The 14,248-nt window shown below is 34.4% G+C and overlaps 1 protein-coding gene across 3 annotated transcripts; it reads right to left on the reverse strand.

Moving 5' to 3' along the window:
• Window positions 1-121: 121 nt before the first annotated feature.
• LOC103709768 (translation factor GUF1 homolog, mitochondrial) lies at window positions 122-10,328 on the reverse strand. Of its 3 annotated transcripts, none has more exons than XM_008795268.3 (12): window positions 9,845-10,328; window positions 7,983-8,733; window positions 7,630-7,786; window positions 7,431-7,485; window positions 6,696-6,763; window positions 6,510-6,614; window positions 6,325-6,396; window positions 6,128-6,241; window positions 4,711-4,851; window positions 4,559-4,618; window positions 982-1,158; window positions 122-440 (listed from the first exon to the last, which is right to left on the reverse strand). In XM_008795268.3, the coding sequence occupies exons 1-11, from the start codon at window positions 10,157-10,159 to the stop codon at window positions 993-995; spliced, it is 2,004 nt and encodes a 667-aa protein (XP_008793490.2). In that variant the 5' UTR covers window positions 10,160-10,328; the 3' UTR covers window positions 122-440; window positions 982-992. The 3 variants fall into 3 exon arrangements, with proteins under 3 accessions (XP_008793490.2, XP_008793489.2, XP_017698960.2); XM_008795267.3 differs by having other exon boundaries at window positions 122-481; XM_017843471.3 differs by having other exon boundaries at window positions 122-469; window positions 981-1,158.
• Between the last annotated feature and the right edge of the window lie 3,920 nt (window positions 10,329-14,248).

A 14,248-nucleotide genomic window follows, 5' to 3' on the forward strand; every position in this document is an offset into this window, starting at 1 on the left:
TTATGATCATTTTATCGTACTAAAAGTACTTTTGCAGTTTGTTAAACAAACACATTAAAATTTTCCAGTACTTTAGAAATGTAATTAGCAAACAGCAAATAGATTTTTATAAAATTTCTACTTTTAAAAGCTTAATCACTGAAATCTTGCTTATTTAAAAATAAAAAATAATACAGTAAATACAAGGATTACTGTTTCAGTAACACACCCAAAACAATTTTACACCATAGTGACACGTATTATTTCAGTCCTTACAGCAGCATGCTCCTTTCGCATGGTTATACAAATAAATCAAGGCCTAAAATACTGTTAAGAAAGAAATTTCCATGGTTCAAGTGATAATCTTGTGATATGCAGACAGAACACGCTGCTTTATTCTACCATTTCCTTTGACCTCTCCTGTTCTCAGCAACCATGAGGAATTTCCTGCCTCCGCAGAGCTGATTAGGAGACCATCAGACAGTATAATGGCATCTTCAATCTTCATGTAAGCATATGGAGGAACGAAAATGTTAGAGATTTTTTTTTTTTTTGTTGGGGTTGGGGGGGGGGGGGGGGTGGTTGAAAGAAAACCTTAGAGAGGTTATTGAAAGAAAACCGTAGGGACCTTAGAGAAGTTATTGAATAAAAGATGGCAGAGGCTACATTCATATGTACGAACGGCCAATGCGAATTTAGTGCTACAAAATATTGCAAGAACATTTGTTTGTACAGAATAAAATCATGCATTCTGCATATAAAAGAAAAATGTAGTGATTTCAAGCTCTGCGCATTCAAGATGATATAGATTTGGCAATTAAGCTACAGGTCTGATTAGTAAATTTTTTTATGCAAATAAGATATTCAAATGGATCAGATGAGTATTATTCTGGAATCACGTATGATCACCATAAAATGTAATTTCAACTACTAATAAAAAAATTAAAATGCTGATACGCTGCACCAAGGGCCAAATTGCAAACTAACCAAACTAAAACTTACCTATTTAACCATTAGGACACTTTCAGCAGTTCATGGAATGCTTCTTGTGGTATATCAACAGAACCCACGCGCTTCATGCGTTTCTTCCCTTCCTTCTGCTTCTCCAAGAGCTTCTTCTTCCGTGTAACATCACCACCATAGCATTTTGCTAGAACATTTTTTCTCATTGCTGAAATACTGCAAGGAGAAAAAGATGATCTGAAGTGTTTGTAGGAGCGAATAAACGATCCAGTCATTATGAAGCACACAATCATCAAAGAATCAGAACCGAAACAGGAACGATTTTAGAAGTACAAAAATAGCATGTATTTCGTCTTGAGACAAGGAGAGAACTTCAAACACCATCTTAGATTATGGATTTCCATGGTTTAAGAAATAGCATATACTTGAGAATGAATATTTAAGTTGGCCAGTCCATGTACAGATCAATTCATGCCACCGTGCAGTCACCTCATCTTAAGGAAAAATATATCATATATGTGGATTTTTAGTTCTACGTACCCAGAATCCTATGTTTAGGGTTGAAAAGAAATGTTCTACACCACACAAAACAAGCTTAAGTCATCAATATGTGAAGATTAAGTTCAAATGTTTTAATTATTAGAATTATATTTATTTCCAAATTTTTAGGATGTGTATATATACAAATATGTATATTAACTGACTGACATCAAATTAATAATTAATTGGAATACAGTTAAAAAAATTTGGTGGGTAACTCTCATCCTTCCTTCTACTTCCCACATCCCCTTCTTTACCTTCTAAATCACTGTTTTTTCTCCTTTCTCCATGACACATGCAAATCATGCAGATTTCCTAGTCATCCTTTCAAGGTTGCATCATTAGACTCCAATGCAAAAGAATTTACATTTTACAACCCCAGACAAGCTCCATCTTTGATGAAAAACTTTAGATTTTACAATCGATGTAGGTTCGAGAAGAGGATTAAACATCACATGGCAACATGTGAGAACTTCAAGAAGAAATTTTCTACATTGAAAGCATGTTTTGTTCTGTTATTCCTCATATGCAGCAAATATTTCTATACTCTTAAGGTGAGAATAGTTTAAAAGAGGTTTACCAAAATCCACATATAACAAACAGACAAATTTTTTTCCCTTGCAAATGCGCACACCCCAAAAAGGAAAAAAAAGATAAGTTTTGTCGAATGCTCTTATACACAACTCAGTACATGAGAAAGATATGCTGCAGAATTATAATTTCCTGGTGAATCATCTTGAGAAAATTTAATCAAGCAGTTAAGATTTTTAAGAAAGTGATTGTAGAAATGGATGCAAAACACATCAAAAATCAAGCTACCATCAGCAGCACAAACCAACAAGCGTATTTATTTGTACTAAATATGTATGAAAATACAAGACCAAGAAATAGCTCATCATATACTCCAAGATGGAATTGGGATCTGAGAAATCCAAAAGTCAAGCAAATCAGAGGGGTGGAAAGCGATGGACTGCACCATGAACCCTACTCAAAGTTGGAAAAATGGCAGAATATCTAGAAGGTCACTGATATTCTGACATGGAAATGAATCATTTATCAGAACAAACATTGGGAAGATGGAACAATCAAAGTTCAGAACAGACCCAATTGACTTAAGATGAATGCAAGACAAATTACAGCCTGACCAGGAGATCCTGTTGCAGGGAATGCTTACGTGGAGTATAGGAAGTAGGAAAGGAATGGCAATTCCTATGAACGTACAACCCCACAGTTCAACACCATGAGATATCATTGTTCTTCAAGAACCTTTGAGAATAGGCGGTGAATTTCTATATAAACAACACAAACACAATTGGAACAATACGAAACTTTGATTTAATGGTGGAGACGGATGTTCAACAATGCAAGGAATCAAAATATAAAATTTTCATTAATAGCCATGAAAAGCTTATGATGTTACTTGGTGAAGTACTTAAAACATGAGAAATACTCTAATTGGTTGGAGATGCTAGTCAAGACTACCAGGAGCAAGTATCCAAAATATCCAGCTTCCATTGCTATTCAACATTTAATGATAAAAATCATTGCGCTCAAATTTAGGACACCTTTGGGTGATTGAAGCATAAAATGATTCTTATTTAACAGTTCAATTGAACGTTATAATTCACAAGATATCTACTCTAATATAATGGGAAAGCCACAGTCCAGCATGTGTGTTAGACTCTGTGGCGTCTCTTTGAACACCTTAACAGAGAATCGAGTGCATGCTGGACTTCAAAGCCTACAAAACCACCTCTTAACAGAAAATGGGGAGAAAAGCTAAGAGAGCCTAGCTGGTGAACGTGCAAAAAAGATGCTGGAGACGTAGTCAATCGTAATTCGACAAACTTTTTGATGGTCAGCAGTGCCCAAATGTTTCGGATTATGAGCTGCTTTAGCACCTTGTCCTCAAAGACAAACCAAATGATTAGGGATCAAATAACGCACCAGTATCTCCAATGTGAACAAAGTTGTTCAGCACTTATTTTGGGATTAGAATTTATTAAATCTATCTTCACGTGATTTTATCTTAGGCCATAGTACTAAAGAGCGCAAGTTTATAATTTACGGGTAGAGTCCATAAAATGGAAGTGATTGGAATCCCATTTTTATGAGAATTAGGGAGAGGGAGGAAGCCTGGCTGAAATCAAGGTGAGGGCAAGATCGAGCCAAGGTCATTAGAATCCAACACTTGGTGACATTACCAACTCAACCAATTGGCACCCTCATTGGAGTCCTAGATATAATTCACATCTAAGAGGAAAAAAATACAATATTAGATTGGTACCAACACTTACCAGTAGGGGTTGGATCAGTATGGTCCAACCCCATATTGACATATGATACACTGTTGTCAGTGACAGTACATTATCATATTGAGCCTCTGTACCATCCAGTACCTTATTAGATTTTGTACAGTACACCTAGTATCAGGCAACACAAGTAGACACGGAAAACCTTGGTTGAAGGATTTCGTACTTTATACTTTCAACTTGTAGAATTCTTCAAGTCGAATTACTCTAAAAAAAAAATTCATCGAGAGCTACCAATAAAATTGGCGCATTATCACAAGCACAAATATCCATAGAGTAGTATGAAATTTCTAAGCTATATCGTCATGTCTTTTTTCCCTTTTCTTTTTTTCTAAGAGGAACTAACATGTCCTAAAAATCTTCTTAAACATAAGCACATGAGTTCACAAAGCTACTATGGCAATTTGTTGGAAACAATTGATAGTTTAATACAAGTTATGTAAGCTGTTTTATAAGTTTCAAGTGAGATTGTGGCAGTTACCCCATCACAGGGAATAGGTGTCTCGATCCTTGGTCATGCATGTGTGCTTGCATGCACTGCTGCTCTCTATGTAAAGTGAAAAGCTGGCAGTAATTATGTGTGAACAATTGCAGGGATGCATCTATTATGAATATATTTATGTGTGCGACATATACCATGCATGAGCCATCCTTCTTATTCTATATGGATCAAGAACATGTCATTAATAAAATGCAAAAGAATTGGCAGTAATTATAAACTATTAGGTTGCAACAAGGAGGAAGAGGTTGTGCCAATATCTTACGACTCCCTTGCGATAATCTTTGAGCCAATCGCAGCTTGTATCGTTATTTCAAACATTTGCCTGCAAAAATTTATGACATATTGAGACATAAACAAAAGAACAGAAGAAGTCAATAAAGGATGCACTTCCGATTGCACTAAGCACTATTACACCTGTCTATGAACTTCTTTAGTTTTTCCACCAATTCACGTCCAATCCTCTGCGCTTTCAGATTGTGAACAATGGTTGCCATAGCATCAACAGGCTGGGCATTGAGGAGGATATCAAGTTTGACCAAATCAGATTTTTGATACCTATAACACAAATTGAGAATGTTAGTTATGTTTGGAAGACATAAGAACCAAGAGTGATAGATACTAAAAATGGACAATGATGGAGTCAACACCATCCTGGTCTCTATGACATACTGATCCTTCCAGGACAGTCTTTTTTTTTCTAAGTAGGATCCTTCCAGGACAGTCAAACAATGAAATGGTCTAGAATAAAGGGTAAGAGTTCAGGATAGTGTGTGCAGAGTGCCCGTCACAACCAACTTTTGATGCCATTCAAAAGTTTTTGTTCGTATCCAAGACCACGTCCATCAATTTGATTTTCAAATTATGTCTAGCATCTTGATGCATAAGTCTTCTTCTCTTATTAGATTCTTTTACAGATTCTTCCTCAAGTAGGAGCATGTACCAGTGCTTCTTATGTGTATCCAGCTGCTGCTACCTGGTACTGCATTTATTAGAACATTTTCTTTCATAAACAGTCTCAACGCCAGCAGACAATCTGAACCATACTTTCTTCTCCCCGACTCTTTTACTTAACATGTGCCCAGAGAGCAGTGTAAATTATCTTACCACATTTGGTATTCTAAGTGGTCTTTATAATAATAATAATCGCATGAAATCTCAGTATCATGCTGAACAGCCAAGGAAACATACTTCCCTAAAGGAGCATGAAAATAAATTCGCACATATTGTGTGCATAATTCATATATCAGGTTGATTATACAACTTATTCTTGGTAAAAGATGTTATGCTATCATGCTTTCGTCTTGAAATTAAATTATGAGAAAACACTAAATCCACAAACACAATGTTAACTAAAAAAGCATTGATGTTAGTAAGCTAGAGTGAATAAATCAGTTTCCCAGGAGAATGATAAAAATACTGGAGCAGCCCCTCCAAAAGGATTGCTACCAACATCTACTTAAATATTCACTAACGAAAAAACACAGCCCATCCAAGCAAAATTCATCGTCTTTGTCAGACTGACGCTTGCACCACAGTCAACCTTACTATAAAACATATAATCAGGAAATACAAAAATTTTGGACTTGCCAAGTAGGTCAAGAAAATTTTTCAGAGTATAACACTTGTGCACTCGAACTTTTTTATGATAAAAGGTGGTAACATTATTTACTTAAGTCACAAATTTGATTAAAATGTAGATACTATCCAAAAAAAGAAAGAAAAACTTTGCTCATCAAACACCAGCATAAACTGTATGATGATTAGAATATTGATAAGGTTGATAATACTCTTCCCACATGTTGGTTGAACACAAAAGAAAGTTGAAACTTACTCAGAATCTTCATAATCAAATGTGGCATATCCGGATGTTATACTTTTCAATTCATTGTAGAAATCCACAATGATTTCCCTCAGTGGTAACCGATATTTCATAAGCACACGCTGGCTGCACAGAAGAATCCAGCATCAACTGGTAGTCGCCAATTAGTTTACCAAATGCAAAACTGTTTGTCTTCCAAAAAGACTTACTTGTCAATAAATGAATATTCTAGCTGCTCTCCTCTCCTTTCTGAACAAAGTGTTATAACAGGTCCAACATACCTGAATATCAATAAAATGAATAGATGACACATCAATACTTTACAAATTAAATCAACTAATATCATGTCAGATGAATACTTGCAAAAGAACCAAAATAAGGAAACAGCGCTTACTCACTAGGAATAATAATGGTTGCAATAACAGATGGTTCCCAACATGCAGTTACACGCTTCCCAGGATTTGAAGCCAGTGAAGCAGGATTTTGAACTTGTATCTTACTAAACAAGCAAAGAAGCTTTAGCTGCGATGACCATTTTAATAGCATGTGAACTGATAACACGAGTAGTCGAGTACCATACCTTCCATCTGAATACTCAAAAATATATGGCACAGTTGGTATGGTAGATATGATTCGAGCTCCATACTCCTACAAAGCACATGTAAACAAAGATAATTTCAGAAACATTTCAAGGGAAGGACTAATATATGGTGAAGAAATAGAATGCATACTGTTTTTATTTTTTTAGTGTACGAAAATACAAAATATTATTAGAGAAACAGAAAATTAAGGCATGAATCAATGGACAATATTGAGAGCAAGCCAAATGTCTTTTATTGACAGAATACTGTTGTTGCATGGGCATCTTAACAATCATTTGGTATTTGACTTGCGGAACACTATAATCATATCTGAAAGTGACCTATCCAACAGGGGAAAGAAAAACCAAGAATTATGTTGACATCTAGGTTGAAAAGATATGGGTTGCTTCCTTTTTAAAAACAAACAAACATATTGGAGATTAATTTCTGCCTGTAACGGAAAAGGAAAAAGAAAATCATATCATGCCTGATATTAGGCTAAATACTTAGGAAATTCTTCGTAACAAAGATGGCATGTTTCTAGATCTGTCATTCATAAGCTGCATGAAGCACAGAAAGTGCTTATATTAATTCATTGCAATATCATGAACTCTATCACCACTACCTGAACTTGAAGTTATCAATAGCTTGGACCAACAAAAACAAAAATGTAATTTCTGCTATATTTCTGAAACGCAGCATAACAAGAATGTTAATAGCAGAAGAGTATATACTTGCTCAAGCCGCTGATGAAAGACATCCATGTGAAGTAAACCTAAGAAGCCACACCTGTCCGAAGCACATCATATGCATATAAAAAAACAAGGATAGGTGCTGAATCTAGTAAAAAGGAACTGACAATATCTCTTTAACTCACAAAACTGATGGAGAACAATACAGAATAGGCTAAAATTTCTCCTCAAATGAATATACCTGAATCCCATGCCAAGAGCAGTGCTAGACTCTTTGGCAGCAGATACACTAGCATCATTGCATGTCAATCTCTCTATTGCATGGTTAAGAGCATCAAAATCAGATCCATCAGCTGGATAAAGACCAGAGAATACCATATGCTTTGCAGGCTTGAAACCTGCAAGACCAGATAGTTTATAAAGCCAAAAATATAAAAGAATATCTGAATAGAAGAAATCAAGCAACAAATAGTTAAAAAAAACACTACCTAAATTGACTAGTAGTTACTGGCAAGAATCTGTTTATGGGTATTATTCAACAAACAAAGAAATGAAAATGAAGTCTATAAATGGGTCTATGTCGAGAAGATTAACCTGGAAGAGGTACCACAACGCTCTTGGAATGGTAAAGTGTATCACCAACACGTGCTTCTTTTGTTGTACGCATGCCACTAACAACATAACCAACTTGTCCAGTAAAAAGTACTCCAGTTGGAGTAAGTTCAGGATGCATTATTCCAACATCTAAGACTTCATAATTCTGGCCAGTTGCTACAGATGCAATCTTATCCCCCTTGCGGAGAGCACCATCAACAACAGCAACATGGCAGATTACTCCTTTATACTCATCGTAGTAAGAATCTAACAAAAGCATCCGCAAAGGTGAATCACATTTCCCAGGAGGAGAAGGTAGGCGCTCTATAACAGCAGGCAGGATTTGCTCAAGCCCTTGGCCAGTTTTGGCAGAAGTTAAAAGAGCATCATTTGGATCAAGATCAAACAATGATTTCAATTGAGTTTTAACACGATCAGGATCAGCAGTGGGTTGGTCAATTTTGTTTATGACAGGAATAATACTCAGGTTACATTCAAATGCAAGATAAAAGTTAGCAACTGTCTGTGCTTGAACACCTTGGGCAGCATCAACTACTAAAAGGGCACCCTGGCAAGCTGCAAGAGATCTTGATACCTCATAGCTGAAATCCACATGACCAGGAGTGTCGATCAGATTCAGTAGAAAATTTGGTGGATCTTGAATATCGGAGGCATCAGGGAAACCAAATTTATGCTTGTGGAACATAGTTGCTGTCTGCGCTTTAACTGTAATACCCCTCTCTCTTTCTACCTGTAAATATAAGTCATTCACAACATTTACAGGGGGGAGGGGGGGTAGTTGAAAAGAGATTACTAATTTAGAAATGGCAAAATGAGAAAGATGAAAACAATTATTTCATGTCAGGTTGATGAACCAATTTCAGATTCTTTATTTGACTTCCTTTGTCCCTTTCAGCACTGAGGCTTTTGGTATGGTCTTGTTGAGGGTTGTTAAGTTATATGTGCCCGCTGTCTTGTTTATCATTATTTATTACGAAGAGATGATGCCATGTGTGATCTTAGCACTAAATCCAATATAATTCAGATTACATGGTTCTTGAGCCGCTTTCTTCGTTATCACACCATAATGGTGCTTTTTATAATTAAGGGCACAATTATATAAAAGATCACATATACCAAGCCCCTTGACGTGATTCTCTGTAATGCAAAGCACCATGGATGCTTACTGAATCTTCATAGTGTTTCAAGGACTTGAGTATAAGTATCGAATGCAGGTGCATGTCAGAGTAATATCTTGGTAATTTCTAAGATTTTGTTCTTGTGGACATTGTGTGACACTGATACGCATTTATGAGTATCTAGTATGGTTACTTTGTGTTAAGCTGAAGGGTCTGATGGCATGGATGGCAAATACATAAATGGCAAATAAAAGCACAAACTCTATTTTTCCTTCAAGTGGAGTCATAGAGATGCAGGATAAATCTCAATGTACATAGTTGGTTATTTTTTCTACCTAAAGGTAGCATAGTGTGTTTTCTCGAAGGGTTTCTAATGGAGAAAATTGGCACCATCAGAAGCAGTTATTTGCTCCATCAGCTTGGCAAGAATATTCAATTCCCCAGCCTGTCCAATGAGAAGCCAAATAACACCTACCGAGATGGAAATTTAAAAATCTGTTTCCATTTTGTAACAATGTTCTTAGATATCCACCCTTCTTTCAGCAAATGCCTTCCCTCCAAGCTCAAAAATACCCATGTAGACGCATCAAAAGAATAAAAACACCCAACCACACATGAATCTTGAGGATTTAAGAAGCCCTAAACAAATACTCACCATCAAAACATCCTAAACTGAAATAAAGAAAACACAAGAACATAGCTTGTTAACTATTTTGTCCAAACCTGTAACTTGTCGAGGTACTGAGGTTGGCCGTGGCCTCTCTTGATGGTCCCCGTCAGCTCCAGGAGACGATCGGCAAGCGTTGATTTCCCGTGATCAACGTGGGCGATGATGGAGAAGTTCCGTATCCTTTCCGGCGGATATTGGCTCAAATCTACGCCACTTTCTCTGCTATTCTGACGAGATTGGGAGCAGAACGAGCGATCAACGCATCCGAACGGGATTCCCCTAAATGTAGATGAAATAGGACTCGTAGTAAATAGAAGAGGCCGGAGTTTCGACCTCGCCGCCCTCGATGCACGATCCAGAGCGCCCATTGAAGCTCTTTCTTCTCGTTTATTCGGTTCCCTTCGACGCTATCGCAGGGATCGAAGGAGGAAGAGAGCTAGGGTTTTGGGAGGGTTTCGCATCGGAGAAGGCGGAGGGTTTCGGGGGGCCGGACGGAAGAAATAAGAAAGGCGAGAAGACGGAAGAGCTCGCGAAAGGGTTTTGGTTCGAAGCACGACTCATGGACTAAGATGTGAAAATATATCTTGATAGGGACTTAAGTGACATAGTTCTCGCGTTAACTTTGTACAGGTCCCGGCAGGCCGAGTGCAGGGACTGGCTAGAAGATAAAACTTTCGTTTTTACAAGCTCTGCCCCAAGTGATACAAATTTTATGGTAACTCCCATGCGTAAGGTTTACGCAGTCCTCCCTGTTTGGGGGAGCTTTTGGAGGGCCAGAAAGCGCTTTCTGTCTCTCCAAAAGTACTTTTAGATGAAAAACTGTATTTGGTAAATTTTTCAAAAAGCTGTTTCAGCTTTTGCGGAAAGCTGAAAACAGCTTTTGGGAGGAAGTTGCAATTTGGAGCTTTTGAGAGGAAGCTGTTTCAGCTTTTTCGAAAAGCTGTATTTTTGACAAAAATGCCCATATTAAAATAACATAATTACATAGTTTGTCCCTTTATAAACCTAAAAATCTGCTGGAGCTAAGAACCCTAGCCGTCAGACTCCCTTCTGTAAGAAAAGGTATTTTTCTTTTCAATTTTTGTATGCATCTCTTGAACCACATTTTAGAAGAAAATTTTTTTAATCCTTTTCCATACCTTCCAAAATCAATTTATTGTTTTTTTTTATCATCAACCTCGCGGCCCACGCTGAGGTCCTCCTCGAGCGTGGACCACGAAGAAGAGCCCCTGGACCGCGAAAAATTATTTTATGGGAAATTATGAAAAATTATTATGGGAAATTATTTTATACTAATAATTATAATATTTTATACCTTTATGTTTGTATTATACTATAAATATAATATCATATTATATTATATCATAATACATTAATATGTTATGTTAAATAATTTAATATTATGTTATATTATGAAAAATTAATTTATACTAATAATTATAATATTTTATACCTCTATTTTTGTATTATACTATAAATATAATATCATATTATATTATATCATAATACATTAATATGTTATGTTAAATAATTTAATATTATGTTATATTATGGAAAATTAATTTATACTAATAATTATAATATTTTATACCTTTATTATTGTATTATACTATAAATATTATATTATATTACATTACATTATAATACATTAATATGTTATTTTAAATAATTTAATATTATGTTATATTATGGAAAATTAATTTATAATAATAATTATAATATTTTATACCTTTATTATTGTATTATACTATAAATATTGTATTATATTACATTACATTATAATACATTAATATGTTATTTTAAATAATTTAATATTATGTTATATTATGAGAAATTAATTTATACTAATAATTATAATATTTTATACTTTTATTATTGTATTATACTATAAATATAATATATATTACATTATATCATAATACATTAATATGTTATATTAAATAATTTAATATTATGTCATATTACCAAATATTAATTTACTCTAATAATTATATTACTATTATGCTATATTAATATAATATTATTATATATTACAATAATATTATACTATATCGTATATTTATGTATTAATTTATGTTATGTTTTATTATGTTCTGTTGTATAATACTATGCAATGTCCTTTATGGTAATTTTGTCATACAAAAGTACTTTCTCAGTTTGTTTACCAAACACAAAATAAAGTACCACAGCACTTTACGAATGTAGTTACCAAACAGCAAACAGCTTTTTATAACAGCTCTACTTTAGACAGCTCTACTTCCAACAGCTCTATTTCCAACAGCTCTACTGCCAACAGCTCTCCCAAACAGGGCCTTAATATTATCGCCTTTCATAGAGACCTTTATATAATATTTCGCATAAGCCAATATTTTGCATGTAACTCCATAGTTGACTCAAAAATCGTGTACAATTCAGGTGCTGCAACTCTAGATACGTGCCGAGTTTGTACCGGTCTCGGCAAGTTGAGTGCCGGAATTAGCTCAGCCATGAAAGAGTCATTCCATGTTTATCTCTGAAGACACCTTTGGTTTGTCGAATTTTTTTTTTTTTTACTAGGATATTTTTTCTTATAGAAATATAATACCTGAAAAAATAATTTTAGCGTATTTGATTGATCATATAAAAATGGCACATTATAAGTAGCTTACGTTTAGTTGAACATCTACTTTTTTATAAAAGTTGTGTAAAATATCTATTATATCTCTAATAAAGAAAAAACTTTATCCATAGATTTTGATAAACTTCATGGTATTTTTGAAAAAAAATAATTTTTAATCCGTGGAAAAGTAGCTTTCTTATACCACTCATGAATTTTTTTAAAATCTTATTTTCATGAGAATGCTACTTTTCTATTGCTCTTCTTTAAAAACTCCAACCAAACGAACGACATTTCTTTATTTTTTTGTTGACCATACTTTTTTTCTTCTTTTTCTGCAAACCAAACGAGCCATAATTTAACGCAGAAAATACTCTTCTCAGATTAGTAGCGATCCCAGCAGATTGAGTGGTGGAAGTGGTTCAAACTTACAAAAATGAACATATTCTACTGGCCTTAGCATACTGGGTGCAGTGATTTGCTCAGACTCTGTATATATATATATATCCCCTCCTCATTTGACTCAAAAATTATAAACAAATCACCTGCAATGAATTAAATAGTCATGCTAACAGCTCGAATTTTGAGACTGGTTTAGACTTAGAATGAACTTATTTCATGCATATACTTATTGAGCACACAAATTTACATATAAGCTTTGTATTAGACTTAAATTGTTCTACGCATTTGGAATTCCAAAACTGGTATCGACTCCATGTAAGCATAATTTTATCACTCTATACTAATCTCCACCACCTAGGCATTTACCAATATTCCCTCCCACCTCTTCTTTGTTTGATCATGGCTCATGATGAGCCAACTAGCCATTAGTGAAAAAGTGGTTATCACTTTTCTGAAATCATCTTTTCTGAAATGCTGTAGATCTTCTTGAGCATGCAGAGAGTTAGAAATATCTTTGAACTTTCCAACTATATCTAAAATTTGCAATCTATTACTTTCTCAAAAGTTCGTACATGATTAGATGAAGTTGTAGTCCTTTTCCTCTATAATTTTATTGCTTTATTATAACGGTCATGACTAGTTCATTGCTATAATCTTAGCTCTTTATGAGTTATTTCTCAAAATCTATTAAAATTGTCCTTTTTTTTTGTTTTTCTTTTATCATGCACTAGTATAATCCACATGCGATGCATGTTGTCAAACTAATAATCTATCTTATATCATGAAATATACGAATTAATTATAAAAAGCTATGAAAACAAACAAAAAAGATGTTGAACAGATTGCATGAGATTGCACTTTGAAAAAAAAAAATCTAAAAAAATAATGCATAACTATAAGTTCACAAACAAAACCAAAATTATTTCTAGATTACCGAAACATCAAAGAAAGGATGAACTAAACTCGCTTATGAGTTTTTTATTTTTTTTAAATAAGGGAGCATCGGTCTCTAAAATTTTAAAATTATTGCACTAGAATAAAGGTAGGACTTTGCTCCAAATTTGTATAGAATGATTAAAAAATTTAACTTGTAACTAGCCAACATCTTCTATTTGTCATGAGTTTATACAAAATATAAGTTTCTTATTTTTAAAATCTTAAAATTAATGGTTTTTTATTTTTTTCCCAAAAATAGTGAAATGATTTTTTTATTGCTGAAATAGATGTCTCAGATTTATATAGTTTGAGGATACATTATTATGTCATAAAACAAATAATGCCGAAAAAGATAAGGTGTAGTAGCACAGTTTGTCAATAAGATTTTGCCACAATGATCCACAACATAGAATAGTATCCGGTCCGCTGTGTTGTTCACCTCCATCAATTATTGAGAAATAAGCTAAGACCATTATACTGTCTTATTGTATTGGTAATGACTAGTCCATTGCTATAATCTCAT

The sequence above is a fragment of the Phoenix dactylifera genome, chromosome 8 (assembly GCF_009389715.1).
Source record: "Phoenix dactylifera cultivar Barhee BC4 chromosome 8, palm_55x_up_171113_PBpolish2nd_filt_p, whole genome shotgun sequence".
Taxonomy (NCBI): domain Eukaryota; kingdom Viridiplantae; phylum Streptophyta; class Magnoliopsida; order Arecales; family Arecaceae; genus Phoenix; species Phoenix dactylifera.